General features: G+C 53.0%; 1 protein-coding gene across 2 annotated transcripts in view; it reads right to left on the bottom strand.

The window, feature by feature from the left end:
- Positions 1–5151: 5151 nt before the first annotated feature.
- Ttbk1 (tau tubulin kinase 1) overlaps positions 5152–20268 on the bottom strand; it is a 43650-nt gene continuing 28533 nt past the window's right edge. For both annotated transcript variants that reach the window (XM_047559103.1, XM_047559104.1), the window contains exons 14-15: positions 10511–12099; positions 5152–9813 (exon numbers count right to left, since the gene is read on the bottom strand). In XM_047559103.1, coding sequence (XP_047415059.1) covers positions 9423–9813; positions 10511–12099 — 1980 coding nt within the window. In that variant the 3' untranslated portion in view covers positions 5152–9422. The remainder of the gene's footprint in view (positions 9814–10510; positions 12100–20268) is intronic.

Below are 20268 nucleotides of genomic sequence, written 5' to 3' on the forward strand. Positions count from 1 at the left end.
TTTATAGTACCTAGCACAGCTCAATCTTTGGACCTTTGGACTATGGAGACGGGAGTGGGTGGACTGATGGGTGGAGAGTCTGCAGCCAGAATTCAGCCCTCAAGGGCCGACCCAGACCTAGGCCCTCCCTGGGCCTCTCTGGCCTCATCCCTGAGGGGAGGGGCTGCTGTTCATTTGCTCAGAGGTCACTGACTGTGTAGCTCTGGCACTCACACATCAGAGCTCAGAGACCAAGAAAGGGAGCCTTGGGCCACCACAACAGGGTAGCTGGCTGTGCAGGAGGTGAGCTCCAGTCTCTTGGTCAGCTGAGCTCTAAGGTCGAAAGAGGAGGTCCCTGGGGCACAGAGCCTGTTCTCCTGGGTGCCTGTCAGGTCAGCTTTATCTCTTGGCAGCTCCAACCAGATTGCACCACAGCTCAGGATCCAGGATTGAAGGCTGGGCCCTCACCCGCTGAAGGTTCTTTCTGTTGTGCCACCAGGCTTCCTCATGTCCTGGCCTAAGCCACACCTGGAACTGCGCTGGGCAACAGATCTCTGTGGGTCCCAGACTCATCACACTCTCACTTCTACTCATGCATATGATCCCTCCCGCCTGCCACATCCGCTTATTTCAAGAGTTTCCCAGATGACTTCTTGGAGGGGTGGGGAGTGAGGAGTTTTTCCAAGGTCCTTCCAGAGGTGCCTGCAATGCCTGAGACCCAGGACTTGTTCAATCTGATATCTGCTGCTTCCACTCAGCTCTCACTCATGGGCCCTGTAGCAAAAGGAGGGAAGAAGCCAGCAATGTCAGATTATTCTGATCTGATTCTCCAAACACCATGTTGGCAGAGCCCAAACGCTGTTAAATCGTGTTCCAAGGAGCTCCAGACTTCTAAGCAAATTAATTTCCAAAGGTGTTCTTTCAGAAAAGACCACACACACACACACACACATACACACACACACACACACAGTTTGAAAACCATTCATTTAGTCTATCTCCCACTTTGAACACGGGAAGAAACCAAGGTATGGTGGGGATCCACTGGGGTCAGATTCAGCAGCAGAGCTGGTAGCTGGTAGAGGACCAGGAATTCAGGTCCAGTCTAGGGCTCTTGCCTTTGACCTGAGATGCCAACTGCAGATGTCCTAGTCTGCTCTAAGTTGGCTCCCAGGGAAAGCTCCAGGAAAGGAGCTAAAGCAGGGGTGCTGACATGCATGGGGAGGCACTGATGGGAGGTAAGAGAAAGATGGTGGAGGTGGTGAAGGGAGGTGATATTAGTAAGAGACTATGGTGCAGCCTTTGTCTTCTGTAGGGTTTAAAGGTGACTTGGGCGTGTCCCTGCCTTTAGGGAACTTACAAAAGGGCTAAAATAAGTTACAAAACTCCCACAATGCTCCCCCCAAAAATGTGCATTGTAAAATGCAAATCTGATCCCTGTTTAAAACCTTCCACCAACATTACTGATGAAGGGTGAAAGTCCAGTCCCTCAGCTTGGCCCACATGACTCCCCAAACCACCCCTTCAACAAAGCCCATCCTGACCTCTCCCCAGGAGCTCCATTCCCTCCAGTTCTCCAAACACTAGCCAGTTGGTACCACACACCTCAGCACTGTCCCTTGGGTAACATTGGCTTCCTCCTTATTCACCTAACAGAACTCCCTGAAGACCAACTCAAAAGGAAACACCTTCCGTCTCTCTCACTCACACCCACCTGTGACTCTTCACACAGTTGGTTCTTCACTTATTTCATTCTATATGATCATATTATTTACAATAATTTTATAGCATAGTATAAAATACTATAACCATTTGCAACTCCTGAGAAGTTAAGGGTCTTGGCCACCTCATCTCCATGGCCCACCCAGTGGCTTCACAGTGGGCTAATCTAAGGTTTCCACACAGAACAGTTAATGAGGCTAATCTTGGGCATTGGTTGTATGCCTTAATTTATACAGTGGGACTTTCCTCCTTTAATATCAGAAATAGCTGATAATCATACAGTGGTCACCTCTCCCTCTTTATATTGGCTCCTAGGAAACACATAAATGTGTTATCCCTTTCTACAGAAAATAATTTGGTAATAATTGCACTACTGGTTTTATCTTATTCCCTGACTCCACCTCATATGGCAACTCTCTGATGTAATAGACTGAGGATCAAAGGGCAGATCAGCTCTGAAAAACCAGTCAAAAGCTGGTTTTGAATGGATTTTTAATGATTTCCCCACTCCTTCCAAACTGGGAATCCAAATCTGAGTTCAGATGCCAAGTTAGGGGCCTTCACATATATCTAACTGGATGGAAAGAAGACTTGAGCCCTGGAAAAAGAGTTCTTTAATTGAAATTACTCTAGAATTGTAATAAGTAGTAGGATTTGGGGAAGAATAAGTTCCTGGGATAAACAATTTTCTGTTTGCGATTGCTGGCAATACAGACCTCCTGCACTTGAAGCCTGTTACACTTTTGTTCCTCCTCTCCACGTTCCCACAGTCTCTCTTCAGGGTAGAGAGGGCCCCCTCTCTACTAATAAAAGCTCTTCCCAATGTCCCTGGTCTTGCTGCCCCCATGAAGACCCTGACTGAGTGACCCTTCTCATGCTATTTACTTCTCTGGGTGCCTGTCCTCAGACTGTCTTTGATTACAGGACAGAGAAGAAATGTCTTTCTGCAGAAGAGTGGAGAGAAGGTGTGCCAGGGGCTGGGCAGGTCCTGACAGCCACACTGGGCCTTGGAAGTGAATGCACCTGGCAGGTCAGTTTTCTCGGAAGGGGGGATGGACGGACACTTGCTGTCACCCTTCAGTGCTGTTTTCCTTGGCATAGCCTGTCCAGACCAGGCCTGGTCCTGTTCCTTCCTCACTTCCTGATTCATACCTGTGACCCACCACACTGAGCTACACACAGACTCACTTTGCCCACACTGCTCCCTCTGCTAGGAATGTCCTCTCCTCTTCAGCTGCCCAACTCCTGTTTGTCCTTCAAAACTCAGTCCAAGAACATCCACTGGGCTTCTTCTTTGATGCTCCCAGTTTGGGCTGGGAGTTCCTCCCTGACCTTCTATATCAAAGCACTTTCCTCATGTAAAGTGGTCATTTCTATTCACTTGCTTGAGAACGTGCTGTGCTTTGTCTCAATGCTCAATGTCTGGCCCAGCCTCTGGCTCAGTGGTAGAGTGCTTGCCTAGCACATGTGAGGCACTGGGTTTGATCCTCAGCACCACATTTAAAAAGATAAATAAAATAAAGGTATTGTGTCCATCTACAATTTAAAAATATGTATTAAAAAAAGATTAGTTGAATAAGTGGGTGAATGAATAAATTACTGACTGAAAAATAAAAAAACAGTCCATGGTTCTCCTTGATTAATTCAAACTCAATAATAATCAAAGAAATTTTAAAACAGAATAAGATTGCCTGACCAGATGCTCTGGCACACACCTGTAATCCCAGTGGCTTGGGAGGCTGAGGCAGGAGGATCCTGAGTTCAAAGCCAGCCTCAGCAACTTAGCAAGGCCCTAAGCAACTCAGCAAGACCCTGTCTCTAAATAAAATATAAAAAGGGCTGGGGATGTGACTCAGTTAGTTGTTGAGCACCCCTGGATTCAATCCCCAGTACCAAAAAAAAAAAAAAAAAAAAAAAAAGAAAGAAAGAAAAAAAAAAGAAAAGAAGGAAGGAAGGAAGGAAGGAAGGAAGAAGGAAAGATTTCTTGGGATGTAGCCCAGTGGTAGAGTACTTGCCTAACTAGCATGCTCATGGCTGTGGATTCAATCCCCAGCACTGAAAAACAAAACAAACAAAATACAGTTTTTCATCTATCTGACTATCCTAGGAATTTCTCCTAGAATTGGACTTGTAGAAGTAAGCAAAAGCTGAAACCAAGATGTTCATCTTGGCACTATTTGAAATACTGAAAAATTAGAAAGAGTTTAATGAAAAATCAATATGAAGCTGGTTAAATAGATTATGGAGCATTCATGCCATAAAATATCACATAGCCATTAAAAAGAACACAAGGGTCCTCATCATTGCTGGTGGGAATGTAAAATGTTGTGGTTATTTAGAAAATGTTAAGCATAGAATAACCATATGATCTGGCAATTCTGCACCTTGGTAATATACTCAAGAGAGACGAAAACATGCACACAAAAACTTGTCCATGTGTGTTCACAGCAGCTTGATTCTTAATAACCTAAAGTAGAAACAACTCCAAGTCTATAACTGATGAATGGATAAACAATATGTGTTATATCCATATAATAGAATATTTCTTGGCAAAAAGGGTCTGGGGTTGTGGCTGTGGTAGAGCATTTGCCTCACATGTATGAGGCACCGGGTTCGAGTCTTAGCACCGCATATAAATAAATGAAATAAGAAAAGACGTCACATTAAAAAAAAAAAGTTTAAAAAAAAGGACTGAAGGACTGATAAATGCTAAAATATGGAAGTGTCATGAAAACACTAAACTACTCAAAAGAAGGTAGTTGCAAAAGGATCATATATGATTTCATTTATATGAAATATCCAAAATAGGCAAATCTACAGAAAGAAAGTTAGTGGGGCCACAAAGTGACTCAGTGTTATAGTGCATGCCCGACATGCATGGGGTGCTGGGTTTGATCCCCAGCACTGCAAGAAAATAAACTGTAGATTCGTGATTGCTTAGGGTCATGGGGGTTTCTGTGGGGGAGGGGATGACTACAAGTGGGTAGAGTGTCTATTTGCAGTGATGGAAATGTTCTTTCTTGGTCACTTGTCCTCCTTTGCTTAAGTTTTTTCCCAGTCTTTTTGAGATACTGGGGATTGAACCCAGGGCCTTAGGCATGCAAGGCAAATGCTATACCACTGAGCATCCCTAACCCTGGAAATGCTCTAAAATTGTTTGTACAACTCTATAAATATGCTAAAAACCATTAAATTGCAATCTAAATTGATGAATTGTGTGGTATATAAATTATATTTTGATAAGGTCACTTTGAAATGATGGGAAACCTGGGCGCTGTGGGTTCAATCACCAATACCAAAAAAGCGGGGGTGGGGGCATATCTGTATTTCAAGACATCATGGAGCATAAAATCACATTTCAGAATAGTAGGTATAATATGCTTCTTTTTTATTTATAAGAAAGGTATACATATATGGATAGACACAGAGTGTTATTATTATAAACATAAAAAAGGTCTATAATGGTACACACCAAGCTGTTCACAAGAGTCAGATTCATGGATGGGAGGCTTGATATTTTATTTTATATGCTTTTAGCATTTACTACAAGTATGCCCTGCTTTTGACATTTTAAACAAGAAAAGTGAAAGACAGGAGACCCCACCGAAGATCCTAGATCTCACTGGCATCTGTGATGGAAAAAGGGGGTCCCAGGAGGCCAATGGTGGCCTCCTCAGAGAGACAGCAGGGCTTTGGAACTGAGTCTTCCCCAACTGACATCCCAGGGCTACCCAGAGCCTGGGCATTCACTAGGGGAATGTTCCACTCCTAAGTGAACTTAGCATTCAGAATGCAAAAGGGAGCACACACAAGACAGCACAGCCTCCTCCCTGCCTGGCTCTCCCCCTCCTGAGGTGACCAGAGACTGCCAATTCATCTCACCCTCCGTTCCACCCAAGGAACTGTACACATCCTGTAGTCTTGGAAACTGGCCCAGAAATGTATACAAGGAGCTGCCTCTTTCATTTTAGAGTCTCGTGGTACCCATGGGTGGGGTTCCCATCACATGGATGGGCCATGCTTTATTGTCCAGCCTCAATTAATGGACATTTAGGTTGCTGCTCAATTGTTACTTTTATAGATCCACAGTCTCTTATCCAAACCAGAGAGAAAGGTAATTTTTTAAAAAGAAAGAAAAGGTAATTCAGTGCATATTCCATTATTATGAAATACCCTAATAGAATCTAGAGCAGTGCCCCATAATCAAAGACATTCATATTTCCACTGAAAACATGTATGATAAGTGGAATAATAAAGATTATGTTTTGATTCCAAATGAGTTTGCCTCAATCTAATGAAAAAACTCCCAATTTTCAGAACTTTTGGGGTTTCAGAATTACAGATGAGGCTTTGTGGAGCAATACAAAGAATGCTGCAGTGAGTAACTTTGGACAACATGTAATTTAGTATGTGTACAAGTATATCCATAGGATAAATTGCTAGAAGTGGAGACATTGTGTCAAAGGCTATGTTCATACGTGATTTTGACAAATTTTGCTATAATAACCTTGCCTGTGAGCTGCTGTACTTTATGGTTTCCAAATACTCTCGCTTTCGTCTGTTACATTTAGGACAATGAAAATTCTTTCTTCCCCCCCCTCTGCACAAAGCCAGAGATTTAGAGTCTCTGGTCCTCAGCTGAGGTCACCAAGGGACGGAGAAAGTATAAGCTTTGCTGTCAGGAGGGTAACAGGAGGGTCTCCTTTCACCTGTATGACCTTGACGAAGTTGCCTGTATCCATCCTGAGCTTCCATCCTCCTCTGTGGAGACAGTGTCTGGTTCCAGGATAGTCCCTGCCCATTTACCTGCCAACCTGTGCTCTTTTCTCCTGCCCACCCCCACTCCCAGGGGTTGGGTTTTGCCCTCCCCCTGCCCAGAGGGAAGAAGAGTCCAAGCCAACAGAAAGGTCCACAGGCTTTTTAATGGTGTAATGGCTACTTCCCTTCCGAGACCCGATCTAATCATGACAGCGGCTTCCAGGGTGTTGGGGTGAGGGTAGACAGGCTGGGGTAGGCAGAGGCCATGCAGAGGGGCCATGGGGAGGGGCGGGGGAGGGTGTTACATTCTGTTTGGCGTGTAAACATTCTTCGGTGGCTTCCCACAGGAGAGGGTGGGCAACTCCCTGTCCCTCCCTGCAACACTCACAGGGCTGTCCCAGGAGCAAGCCAGGCCCCTGCGAGGAGCTGGGGAGGGAGCAGCCATGTACCTGGGGCAAGGCCCTTCTCCTGTGCCCCCTTCGCACATGGTGTGACTGGGGAGGGAAAGTGTGTTCTGCGGTGAGCACATCCCACATCGGAGCCAGTGACATAGGCAGCTGTGATGGGGAAGAGCTGGGCAAAGGGGGGTATGGTGGTGGTGGTGGTGTGACACTCTTATAGAGGAAAACTCAGGACCTGGAGGGCCTGATGCAGGGGACATGGATGTTCAAGGAGAAAGAGGCAGCAGCTGAGGGTGGGGGCACGGGGAGATGTGATTTCCTCTGCCCTGGATCCTTCCTGGGGAGAGAAGCAGACTCGGTCCCCTAGCCACCCTCCTCCACTGGCTCTCTTTCCCTCCTCCTACCTCACTTGGTGACATTCAGTGACTCAGAGGCCTGAGGTCAGTCGGGTGCCCTGGGGAGGTTTAGAATTCCCAGGGCAGACTGGATTTTGTGTCTCTGCCAGCCCCAGGGCTGGGAGAAGCTGCGGTGGGATGGACCTGGGGCTTTCTCAACACCCTCTTCCTCCCAACTCCAATCCGGGGTGTTGTTGATCCTAGGGCAGAGGTGAGGCTGGGGGGCCCTACATTCACGTTCGGTTGGTAGCAAGGAACAGGTCCAGGGCCTGGGCACAAGGGGTCACGCCCTGGTTCCCATCTGATGGCAGGAGCTGATTGTCATTCAGAGAAGCTCTAGGTGGGAGGGAGCGGCCCCTCCTCCACCCCCTCCGCTGGACCCAGAGGGTGGTAGAGGGCCTGGGGAGGCCTCAGGTTGACAAGGAGGGCTGTGTCTGAAGAGGTTTTCCTGAGTGTTCTGGGAGCTTCTGCATCAGCGTGGGATGGACCTCAAAAACTGTCCACTGTGGTGTCCTCCCCTGGGCTGGTCTGCAGAGAAAGTGCCCCCTTGGCATGGAAGCAGCTGCCTGAGCCTGCTGACTCTCCATGAGGGAGTCCAACTGGCACCACCAGCCTGCTCCTGGGCCAGCTTCTTCTTAGGTGTCCTTCTGGGTGTTGGTGGCCAGACCTCTGGGGCAGGCTAAGGCCTCTCTTCCTCTTCCCCCTAACATCTTCACTTGCCCTCTGTGGCTCAGGGAAGGACAGAGGGGCCAGGCCAGGGGACAGGCCTGTGGGTGTTGAGGATGGAGGAGCCCTGCAGGGGCCCTGTCCCAGATAGGAAGGGTTGACGGTCTCTTCTGTGGCCAGCGTGCTGCTTGCCCCACAGGTAGGCAGCTGAGGCTCATGATGAGGTGGGATGATCTATGCAGGAGCCAGAACCCAGGAGGAGGCCCCATCTCCATCTATGGAGCAGTGCCGCTGCATGGACTGGGTTTAGGGCAAGAGTGGACAGGATGAAGGGTGAGCTGTGGGAGGCGGAGGCGTGGGCGTGGGCTAGAAACCCATCACACAAGTACACAATCTGGAAGTTAGCAGGGACCTCCTGCCTCCAGGGGCCAACTGCCAGTCTACAGGTTCCTGCTTCCTCTGCCCACTGGGGGAGATGGTGCCTGACCCAGCCTACTCCCCAACAGAGAGTGACCCAACTGGAACCCAGCCCCTGAATTTCCAAAGGGCCAGGGCAAAGAAGGTGATAACTAGCCACTCTCCACCTGCATGAAACCCAGGAGAGAGGGGAGTTGGCTGAAACTGCAATAGGCAGGATTGAGATTAGAGGGCTGGAAGGAATTCCTGGTGGGAAGGGATCCTGAGCAATACTAGAGCAGGGGAACAGGGGAGAGAGGGAAACCTTTTTAAAGTCTTTGTCCAAATTCCCATTGGGAAACACTTGCCCAGAAAGCAGCCCACACTCCTCCCCGGGTGCCCCCGTGGCCCCACCCCCAAGTTTAGGAGGACAGGGGTCTCTGCACCCCAAAGGTACAAAGAGCCCCACCCGCCCAAGAATCACCTGCCCACTCCTCCTCAGCATGTCCAGGATGGAGCTGACTTTGGGGCAGGTCAGAGCAGTCCCCTCACACCTGAGTAGACCCATGGCCCCAGGGTCCCACCTTCCCAACCCCATGGGGTTGACAGCTGAGAGGCCTTCCCTGGCCACCACAGGAGACTGTGGGGAGGCTGGAGTTTCCACTTCTGGAATTTGAGGCTGTTTCTTCAAAACGTGGAGGGAAGGGGCGTTGACTGGAAGAGGGAAGGAGGGAAGATGCCGCAGGAGGGGTAAGCAGAGGCCCCTGGGGAGCGTGGAGAGCAGCCAGGGCCTGGCGTGTGAATGGGGGATGGCTGAGCCTTCCCGGGCGGAGGGGTCGTTGTGAGCCTGCCCGGGCAGAGGGGCAGCAGGAGGGGAGGACGCGGGGAGAGGAAGGAGAGGCCGATACTCCCTTCCCCCGGCCTGGCGGGGCCAGCAGGGCGCGACGTGGGTTCGTGCGCGTCCTCGCGGTTGCAGGCGGGAAGCTGGGGCCGCGGGTGGCGCGCGTCGGGCGCGTAAGGCTGTGCTGGGAGCTGTTCCAGTGTGGCCGGCTGCGGGTGGGGGGCCGGGGTGAGGGTTGGGGGCCGAAGTGAGCCGTGGGCGTCATTATCTGGGCCCGGCCCGGCCCTCCGCGACCCCCGCCCGGCCTTTGGTTGCTGCGCGTTGATTCTGGAGTTTCCCTCTGGGTCCTTTCTTGGGCCCCCCCGGGGAAGGGGTGCTGTCAGGCTGGGCTCGGCCCTGGAGGACGCCCCGGGATGGGGGCGGCCCAGACCGGGCCTGGTGCGAGGGGGAGGGGCTCTCTTTGCGGGACAGGGACTGGCTCCGTGGGGACACGCTGGGATGGCGTGGGGCGGAGGCTGGGAGGCCCGGACTGCTGGGCGCTGGGGGCTTGGTGGCTTGGGCTCGCCTTGGGCCAGGGCCGCGACCTGGGAGCCGTTTGGGACTAGGGCGGGGGTCAGCAGCAGTGGCCGACCGTGGGGGCTTCTGCAACTGGAGCCTGTTTGAGGATCAGAGGGCAGAAGAAGGCAAGAGAAAAGAAGAGGGCAAAAAAACAAAAAAGGAGAGACATTTTCAGAATCCTCCTGGGCACCGGTCCCTAGAGGCTTGCATCCCTTGAGTCCTGCATCCCTTGAGTCCTGCATCCCCAGAGCTGGATGAGCCGGGAGAGACCAGACACAGGAGAGTAAATCCGAGCCCTGGTGCTCCCTCCTTCCGGGCAGGACCTCTAGGGGCCACACATGCCCAGGCTGTGCTCAAAGAGCCGCCTGCCTCAGGCTTGCTTGGAGGGCCCAGTTTCATCTTTAAAATGCTCATGCTAATCTGTAACATACTTGTGTTTGTATTAATATAAAATAATGTTTTCTCCCAACTGGGTTCTACCCTTTGCTTCAAATGCCCCAATGGCACACCAGAGATGTGTGTGACCCTCACTGGTCCCCATCAACTTTTCCTAAGCCTGATCTCCGTGGCACCCCCTCCAGTCATGCTCACCGTAGCCACTCCCTTGAGCCCAGTGACAGGGCTGACCTGAGTCAAAAGTGAGACAGAGCACAGCTGGGAAATAGACTGGAAGTATAGCCGAGGGTCCCTCCTGAATCTTCCATAGCCCCTAATCTTGGCTCTGGGGAAACCCCTCCTGGTTGAGGCTTCTGTGGTCAACCTCTGCCCCCCTGGGGCTGGCAGGGCTTCCTCACCTGCTGGTGATGGCTGTGTCAGATGCTGGGGCCGCACCATGGGGTCTGCCGGGGGGCTGCTGGGCTGCGGCAGGCGTGGGCATGCGGATGCTGATGGGGCGGGGAATCCGGCTCCGGGTGGCGGCTGCCCTCCCAACCTTCCTAGGCAAGGTGGCTGCTGCAGGTTCTGAGGCAGGAGTGTCCTCCTCGGAGCCTGTGCCTGAGAGTGTCTCAGAGGCACGACGCTGCCCCTCGCTGGAGGAGGATGAGGCCCCGGAGGCCAGCCGCAAAAGCAGACGACCCTGCCTCTTCTCCATGACCAGCCGTGCCAGGTCCTGCTGTGGCCGGACCCTCTTGCTCCACCGCTCTTTGGCTGACAGCGAGCCTGAGGGTTCTGAGCCTGTGTCCTCCTCAGACAGCAGGACAGGAATGCGGCTCCTGGGGCGAGGGCCTGGCATGGCATGGCGGCTGGGGGAGATGGCGGTCACTTTCTCAGGGCCTGACTCCAGCGGGGATGATGCTGGAGCTGGCCCATCAGCAAGGGCTGGGCCATTGGGCAGTAAGTCCGTGGCCACCTCTGAGGGCGTCTCTCCTGGAGGGCCAGACAAGGCACAGCTCTCCGTCTCTGCCCCATCCAGCCCTGACAGGGCGATGCCATTCTCCAGGGGCACTGGGGCCCCCTCCTCCACAGTGCCCCCATCGGAGGGCACCTCTAGACCCAGCTCGCCCCCAGTGCTGAACTCCTCAGGCCGCAAGGCTTGTCCTCCGGAAGACATGACATTGAGGTGGGTTTTCTCCGCAATGTGCACAAAGGTCCTCTCGACTTTGGTGAAGGGTGAGGAAGTCACTGCCACACCCCCTGGCCCTGTGGACCCAGTCCCAATTCCTGGCCCTGCTCCAGGCCCAGGGGGCTTGGGCTCAGACTTGAGGACGGAGGACAGGGTACCTGGCTCCGATACGTCAAGCTGGCTGCCAGTGGGCTGGGGCCGCTCGTGCTGAGGAGTGAGGGCAGCCAGGGTGCCCAGGTCAGGGTCAGGGGCCAGTTCGGCAGTGACAGGCGACTTCTTCATGTCGCCAGGGGAGACGAGCACCAGCGTTTTGGAGCCCTCCTCAGGTTCCAGGTCGCCGTCGGCCATGGAGGCCCGGCCCCTGGACTCCTTCTGATCGTCAGCCAGCAGCGTGGACGGGGCCCCCTCCTGGCTCCTGTCGGTGCTCCTCTCACTCCCGTCACTGCTAGAGCCACTGTGGGGCTCCAGCACCTCCTCCAGGGCCACTGCCTCCTCCTCCTCCTCTTCCTCCTCTTCCTCCTCCTCCTCCTCCTCCTCTTCCTCCTCCTCCTCTTCTTCCTCCTCTTCTTCTTCTTCTTCTTCCTCCTCCTCTTCCTCCTCCTCCCTTTCCTCCTTTCCATTAGCCTGAGGCTGAACGGGAACCAGTGGGACCTGGGGGGTGCTGAGTAGCATGTGCGAGAAGCCCACCCTCCGGACCCTGTTGAGCAACCGTGCCCGTTCTCGGTAATCGGAGAGGTCTCTCTTGAAGTCCTGGTAGGGTAAGCTCAGAGGCACAGCTCGTGGGAGGCCGTTCACCTCAAACGGGGGCGCCACAGAGAACACCTGCAAGGGCACACACAGGGACCCGCTGAGGTTACCCACCCTCCTTGCCCGGAGAAGACCTCAACTGCACTTACAAACTAGGACACCCCCAGCCCCCGGGTGCAGCCACCAGAACGTGAGTCAACAAAGGTGGGCCCTGGCTCTGCTTCGCTCATTGCTATAGCCTCAGGCCCTAGAGTGATCTCTTGCACCTAATAAATGCTCAGTAAATCTCTAAGGAATGATTGAGTCCAAGTTCCAGGTTCCCTTAGGTCCCAGACCCTTATCCTAGTGACTTTTCTGCCTCCCTGTCCTCTCCATTTAACCCACTACTTCTCTCACCATGCGCATCCCAAACCTGGAGCCAACTGTAGAGTTCAGTTGATAGTAGAAAACAAGATTCAGAAGGTACCATAGCCACAATTTACGTCTACCTTCCCTTTTACAGATGAGAAAACCATGCCCAGAGATGGATGGCAAGGGTCTGTGTTACTTTCTGAGATGGGCGTGCCTGTGCAGGCCATGGATGGCTATCCCTCTCTATCCCTCCCTGGGAATAGTTCCTTTACAGTCAGACAGCTAGCTGACTTCCCAGGGTCACCAGAACATGTGTTTGGTGAGGATAAACATAAAATTGTACCATCACCCAAAAGTGCAGGTTGGGCCCCTGGAGAACCAACCCTCTTCCCTTTTGCCCTGGACTGACCTGTCAGCCAGGAATTTGTCCAACCCTCGTAGGTAGATTTCAACTCAACTAAGTTTTCCTCTTTGAAGCCTCATGCAGAGCCCTTGGCAAAGCAAGGTTTTTTAGATTCCTGCCACTTCCTCCCTTGGCCTCCTTCCTTCCAGACTAGAAAGTCCATCTTATCAGGACCTACTGTGTCTCCTTCATCTCCTGGGTCCCATTTGACCCACAAATCTATTGTGGACTGAATAGGAGAACCTAGGGACCACAAACATCCCTAGGTTCCCCTCATGCCCTAGGCCGGGAGGGCTGACTGGGCTTTGTTCCACACTGGGATGTTGTTGGCAGTGTCTGGCACTCTGTTAGCCTTTTCGAATACACTGGGCCTGAAGTAACAGAGCACAGCCCACCCAGCCCAGCAGCCCCAGTGATATTCTGACACCTCCAACACTTGCTCTTCTATCAACTTCTATCCACGGTCCCCTCTAAACCATCTCTATGCCTGCTCCCCCAGGCCCACGGGCACCACCTCATCCTGCCTGTGGCTTCCCAGCCAGCTCTCTCCACCCTGCACTGCCATCCATCCTTCTCAGAGCTGCCTGAGCATCCTCCTGAAACTCAGATTCGATTCCCTCAATCTCCACATCAAACCCGTGGTGGCTCCCACAGTCCTCAGGAGACAGTTCCCATCTTGGCTTGACACATGAGCAACTCCCACCTCCACCCACTCTGGCTCCCACCTTCTCTTCAACCTCACCTAGTGCAGTTTCCTGTGTCCCAACCATTCTGATGCCACCAGCACTTCTCTAGACCCCTCATGCAGTTCACACTTTGCTCAGGCAGTTTCCGCTGTCGGGGGACCCCTCACCCACTCTGTTCAAGTGAAAAATTCCTCCCCTTTTCTCAACTGCCCTTCTCAACAGCCCACAAAGCTTTGCTGTCCACCCATCAATCAGACTTCATCATTCTCTCCTTCCTACTCATTTTCTCACATCTTCTATATGTGTGCGTTCACGTGGTTCCTTCTGTAAACAGAGCCCCTGGAGGTTTTTCATTCATTCTTTCTTTCTTTCATTCATTCATCTAAGAAGCCGGACATGGTATCGCACACCTGTAATCACAGTGGCTCAGGAGGCTGAGGCAGGAGAATGGCAAGTTCAAAGCCAGTCTCAGCAATTTAGCAAGATACTAAGCAACTTGGCAAGACCCTGTCTCTAAATAAAAAATAAAAAGGGCTGGGGATGTGGTTGAGTGGTTTAATCCCTGGTAATACACACACACACATACACACACACATACACATACACGCACACACACACATACACACAGAATCTGTGGATCAAATGTTTAACAAGACAGACACAGTCCTTGTTTTCATGATGCATGGAATCTATCAGGAAAAGAAATGAGATGATGGACACTTCACAAAGGTTGTGATCCTATATATGCTTGTATGAACCAGTTCATATAAGCAATGACCGTAGATAGCTCAATAAATGTTAGCTCTCTCCACCCCTTCTTCCTATTCCCTACTCTCCTCGGTCTCATTTGGGTTCACTGTCCTTTCCCCAACCTCAGAGAAGTGGATCTGAGGCTCCAACACAAATACCACAGCTGGTGGAGGGTGAGGCAGGAAGCTCCAAAGCCTTCAAGCATCTACCAAGGTTGTTTCTTCCCCGGCCCAAGTGACACCATCTTCCTTGTATTCCATGTCTTTGTCTTCGAGGACTTAATGGGGGTGGGGAAGTAAGGCAAGACAGGGTCGTCTTGGGCCCCACGGGACCCCAGCACACCATGAGGCCAGGCAGGGAGCATCCTTGGAACTTCATCCTGTCCACAGGATGAAGTCCCCAACAATTGTTTTCTTTATCCACACCATCCATTCATTCTTACTTATCCATTCACTCCGTTAGCAGGCGTTAAGTTCTGACTCGGCCAGGTCTCATGTTGGAGCATCTTGCCCCATTCACTTACAGATGTTAAGGCTAGAGAAAATGGCTGGCTGACGGCAAGGAGGCTAGTGTAAGTTCCTGGGTAAGTGGGAACCATGGAGGTAATGGCACTGAGAGCCAGGGACAGGCAGACATGCAAAGCTCTGGTCATGTTTCTCTCCTGCCCAGCTTGGAATTTGCCCACCTAGCACCAGACACATTCCACCCAGCAGGAGTGTCCTTTGACTGCACCAGGCCACCCTTTCTCTGCAGAACGTCTGCCTGTTTTTCCCTGTCCCATGGCTAACTTCTTGGACATCATTGTTAGAACTATCCTGCCCACTGCCAGCTGGCTAAGCCCTGGATTGCTGTGGAAAAACCCCATCCAGAGGATGGGACCCTCGTACACAGTGTCCAGAGTGGATGGTTGCAGATTGAACCCTCTTTCCTTCTGTCTCAAGGCCCTCCCCTCCTTGAGAATTGAAATCAGTTGCCAGTCATAAAATCAGACTAGGACATCGAGGCCTGATGAGAGGCATTGATTTGCATACTGGTCCACATTGGGAAGCCTACTGACCAGGGAGACTCAGGACCTAGATAGAACTCTTTCCAGTGCTTCAGTGGCCTCCCACCCCAGGAAAATTGAGACCCTCTGCCCTTTGCGAGGAAAGACTGACTCTCCGAGTGGGGACAGCTTTGCCCTCAGAATCAGTGCCTCACCACAGCAGCCTAGGCAAGGTGGATTTAATGTCTCAAAGCCCCTCTGCTTCTCTCCCATGCTGGAGGACAGGACATGTTCAGGCTCCTCCCTCCTCAGATGTTAGCCTAGCCCTCTCTCTACCTTTCCTGGATGCCCAGTGAGCTCTTGCCCCTTGATCTTGTGTTCATTTACTCAGCCAGTCGCCTCTGAATGCCCTCTGCGTACTTGGCCCCAGAAACCTGAGGACACCATGGGAAGGGCACAAGTGGCCCTGCCTTATCCCATCTGTTCTGGGTACTAGCAAAGGCCAGTCAGCTCTGGCCAACCTCAGATCTTCTTGCTCTCTTTCCAGGGCAGTGAACAAATTTGCATCTTGTGGCTCCCAACCTTGGCTTGGCACAGCATTATCTGTTTTTTGTTTGTTTGTTGTTTTTTGTTTGTTTTTGTTTTCCTAAAAATGCAGAGCCCACTGGGCGCAATGGTGCACACCTGTATCCCAGTGGCTTGGGAGGCTGAAGTAGGAGGATTGCAAGTTCAGAGTCGGCCTCAGCAACTTAGCAAGACCTTGTCTCCAAATAAAAAACAAAAAGTGCTGGGGATGTGGCTCAGTGGTTGAGGGGCCCTGGGTTCTGTCCCCAGTACAAAAAATAAAAAATTCAAGTCCAGAGCCCTAGGTCCTTTCCCCCAGATCTATAGGTCAGAGTTGAGGTCCAGAACTCCTGCTGTTTTAAAGCTCCCTGGTGATTTGGACAGAGTTCAGCAAAACAGAATTGGTAAGGGTTGGATAATGGGGGAGAGGAAGCAGGTCATTCAAAAAGAGACCTTTAGAGACAGTGAAAGCCCCAGTTCTATCCTTTCTTCCACTGAGCCCAGTTCAGAGGGCTGAGACCTGGGCCCCACCAGCTTCAGAGCCCACCCTGAGTCCATGTTCTTTTCAGTCAACAGGAAAAATGAAAAGCGAGGGATGGCCCCTGGGGAACTTCTGTGACACTGGCACTGTAACCCCCATCCCCAAGGCCCACACAGGGTGCATAGAGCAACTCTTGTCTGGACCCTGGCCAGGCCCAGACAGTATAGCACAGCAACCCAAAGTCCCAAGGTTAAAGAGGGAGGACCTGAGAGGAGCTGACCTCAGAAACTGCCTAGCACACACCTCCCATCTCCCCTCCTCCACACTGGAAGACAAAACTCCTGAGAGAACCACCCTCTACTCCCCCACCATGCTGGAACTGCCTGGCCTGAGAAGAGAGGAGACAGATGTGAGCCAAGTAGCCTCTGGCAGCTCTTTGGCCACCATGGCTGTTTTTCCTAAATTAGTCCCCTGTTTTTCTGTCTTCTCTTCACTCTAAACATACTCTGCCAAGTCAGGAGTCCTTCTTCCACTCTGCCACCCACACCCAGAAGAGTCACCCAGCTCAAGTGGGCACTCTGGCCAGGGAAGAGAAAGGTGGGAACATGGCTGTCCATGCTTGGGGCCACAGAGGCCTCACACACTTGACCCCCAGTCCTCCATCTCTCCAACCTCCCCCCTGTTCCAGGGCCAGAAGCTGACAGGTGTGTCCTTGTTGGGGGGTGTCTTCAAAATGCCCTGGGGGTTGTGAATACAGCCCAGGCTAGTCCTTCTGCTCCCATGCTTGCTTTGGTTCCAAAGAAGAAAGAAAGATACTTTCTTCTTTTGCAGTGACACTGGTGGTGTGGGACAGAGGGAGAGTCCCTCCAGCCGCTTCAGCCTGTCTTTGCAGTCTGAGGCTCCAGTTCTCTCCTTCTTAGTGTCCCACCCCTGTCATTGCCTCCTTCTGCCCACATTCCATCCCTGCAGCTGCAGACTCCATACAATCCCTGAACTGGGTGCTCTCTTCTACCAAGGGTTCTCCCTTCTCCCAGGCAGTAGACAGGACAAAGTTCTCTGGCTCCCTGGCTTTCCACTCCCACACACACTTGGCCTCAGAAATCTGACCCCTGGTCAGTGGGCCTAACCCCCTTTTTCCTCACTGGTAAGTTGGGAATTTGGAGTTGGTGCTAGAGACCAGAGCCCCCGCGCTACCTCTCCCTCATGAAAGAAGACAGGCAGATGAGGGTAACCCAAGCCCAATCAGCCTCCCCCTGCTGGCCTCCCCGGGCTGGTGGAGAAGATCCACAGACCTGGAACTTGCCCGGACCCCACCAGTTCCTGAGTCAGCAACATATCAGCCCCTGCCCTCTACCCAGCGGGCGTCCCCAGAATAGAGGTCTGCATTGAGCAGGAGGGAAGGAGGAGTAGGGAGAAAGAAAGCAGGCCAAGGCGCAGGTTCCTGGAAGGCGTCTTTAATCAGGATTTGGTAGTACACAAGCTCTCCGGATTGTCTGCATGAACATACAGGGACTTAAAAAGGCACAAGATCCCTCGCACAGCGACGCGTGACTACGGGGAGCCCCCACCCCCGCCCGTGCGCGGCCGTGTGCGCGTGGGTGCGTGTCCATGTCCCACCCCGGTGGCGGCGCCGCGCGTGTGCGTGTCGGTTTCAAGTGTTGGATTTGTACAGTACTCGCAATCTAGGGGCAGGGGGCTCAGTGCATGCTTTTCTACCCGGGCCCGGGGGGGCCCCCCGACGCCGCTATGTACACTAAGGAGGACGCACCCCGGAGAGAAAGAGGAAGAGGAAGAAAAGAAAAAGAAAGAAAGCGTCCCATCTTCGTGTGTGGGTGTGGTTTTGAGTTTTTCGTGCATGCTTATGCTGGCCGGGTCGGGAATAGTGCAAGCGTATAATACAGTTTTATTGCAGTACAAAAACGGGGGTCGGTGAAGGATTTATGATGGGAGGGGGAGGCTCAGGAATAAACCGGCTGGGACTTGGGACCTCCAGGAAGGTCCTCTCGCCAGCCCCTTCTCATCCCTCGCTCCTCCCCCCACCCAAACTATCTCCCGACGCAGGGAAGGGGATACCCGGGTCCCTGGAGGGAGGGAGTTCAGCTGGGCCCCGGGGCTGAGCTTCCCCATCCCGTCAACCTCACCTTTCAGGGGGCAGGGAACAGCCCCTCTCCTCGCTCAATACTGTCAACTCTAAGGGCCCGGAACCCCGCCCCTCCCCCACAGAAGCCCCTCCACGTGGGGGGAGGGGTCGACGGAGCAAGTGCAAAGGAAGCAGATGTTGGTCCCTGAGTTTTATTTTTCGGGGGTGGGGTTGGGGGAAGAGCTGGAAGTGGGGGTATGTTTGGGGACCCCCAGGACCCTTAGTGGTGAATGGGGTGGGGCACAGGACGCAGACTGGGGTGTGGACAAAAAGGGGGGTGTTGGGTGGCTCTGAGAGACTAGGCTCAAAGCTTGGCTCCCTCTCAACTCCGGGCTCTTTGGCATCCAGTTGCAAGGCCAATTGTGGGAGTGGGCAGCCCTGTGGGCGGTGAGGTAACCGGGATCAGGGGTGGGGCGACGGGGCCTGCAAGCCAGCTCCCTCCCAATCCCCCGCCCCGCGTCTGCACCCCCGCCCTGGAAGTACAAGGGGCGAATCCCCACTCGTCCCGCCCGGGTCCGGGGCCAGGGACAAAGCGGCCGCGAGCCCGCAGAAGGGAAATGCAAACGAAACGGAGCGCGAAAACGGGGCGGCGGGGAGCGCTAACCCAGGTTAAGTACTTAGCAGCAGGCAGCTCGGCGGGGCGCGGGGAGCCGACACTGAAGTCGCGGCCAGGCGGGGCGCGGGGCTGGGGTTCCGAGGCCGGGCTGTACCCTGGTCACGCCGCGTAGCAGCTGGTTAAAAAGACTGAACGTACATTCTTGGTGCGACGGCCACGGCGGGTAGGGGCAGGGGGGAGGCGGAGTGGGGAGGAGTGGGGCGGGTGCCGGGGAAGGGGACCGAGCTGGATGTGGCTGTAGGGGTCCCGTTACAGTTAGAAACCTACCCGGAAGGGTTCCTGACCGGGTTACTAGTTTACTGTGCGGAGAGTGGATGCGTGGATGAAGTGTGTGCGCAACTTCGGGGTGTGAGTGTGTGTGTGGGGGTGTGTGGGTGTGAATGATCAGCTGACCCCCACTCCCCCAGCGTATGCAGGATAGGAGGACAAATGGTGGGACTGCCAGCAATAGGGAGTAGGAGAGGAGATCTAGAAAGGTTCCCACAGTACTTGGGGCTTCATCCCCCTCCTCCCTGCCTCTACTCAGGGGAAGGGGGCACTTAGGATCAGGGGTATCCTAGGCCAGTATGTGGGGAACCATAGGGATATGACCTTCAGACTGGGAGCCTGTCCCTTAGTGAGAAGGATGCTTTAAGCTTTCAGAGGCTGACTATGGGGTAGGATGGCTCCTGCCCCTAGGGTTCGGAGTGTCTCAGATCTAAGTGGAGTTTGGGGTAGAGTGGGGTGGGGTGGTGTTCAGGCCCTCCTTAGAGGTCCATGCTTCCATCCCTAAGTACCAAATCAATCCAAGGACAGCAGAGACACAACATTATGTGTGCCCCACAGAGAGAGCACCCCCATCCAGAATCAGAGCCGCACCTCCCCAAGCATGGTCCCCTCCACTGACCACCCCATTCAGATAAATTGACACAGCTCCTTTCCTCCACCTCAGTGACTCAGGCCTCCCACCCCTTCCTGCACAGATAGCACCCCACCTCCCCAGGTAAAGGAACCTATGCAGGGGAGAGGAGACAGAAGGTGAGGAGGGTGCTGGGACCAGCCTGGCTCAGAGGTGCCACTATCCCTGCCACCCATTTGGCAGGGTTAAGTCTGTTTTCCCCAAACTGAAAATGTAAAGGGAGAGTGTTGGGTTCAGGATATTAGGGTGGGGGAGAGAGTGGTTATTGCTATGACAAGCTGCCTTGAGTGCGTGTGGAGTTGTGTATTAGTTATTGAGAATTTAATAGAACATTTTCACTGACCCAGGGTCCTCAGAACACACTCTCTCC

Source organism: Sciurus carolinensis, chromosome 7 (genome assembly GCF_902686445.1).
Source record: "Sciurus carolinensis chromosome 7, mSciCar1.2, whole genome shotgun sequence".
Classification (NCBI taxonomy): domain Eukaryota; kingdom Metazoa; phylum Chordata; class Mammalia; order Rodentia; family Sciuridae; genus Sciurus; species Sciurus carolinensis.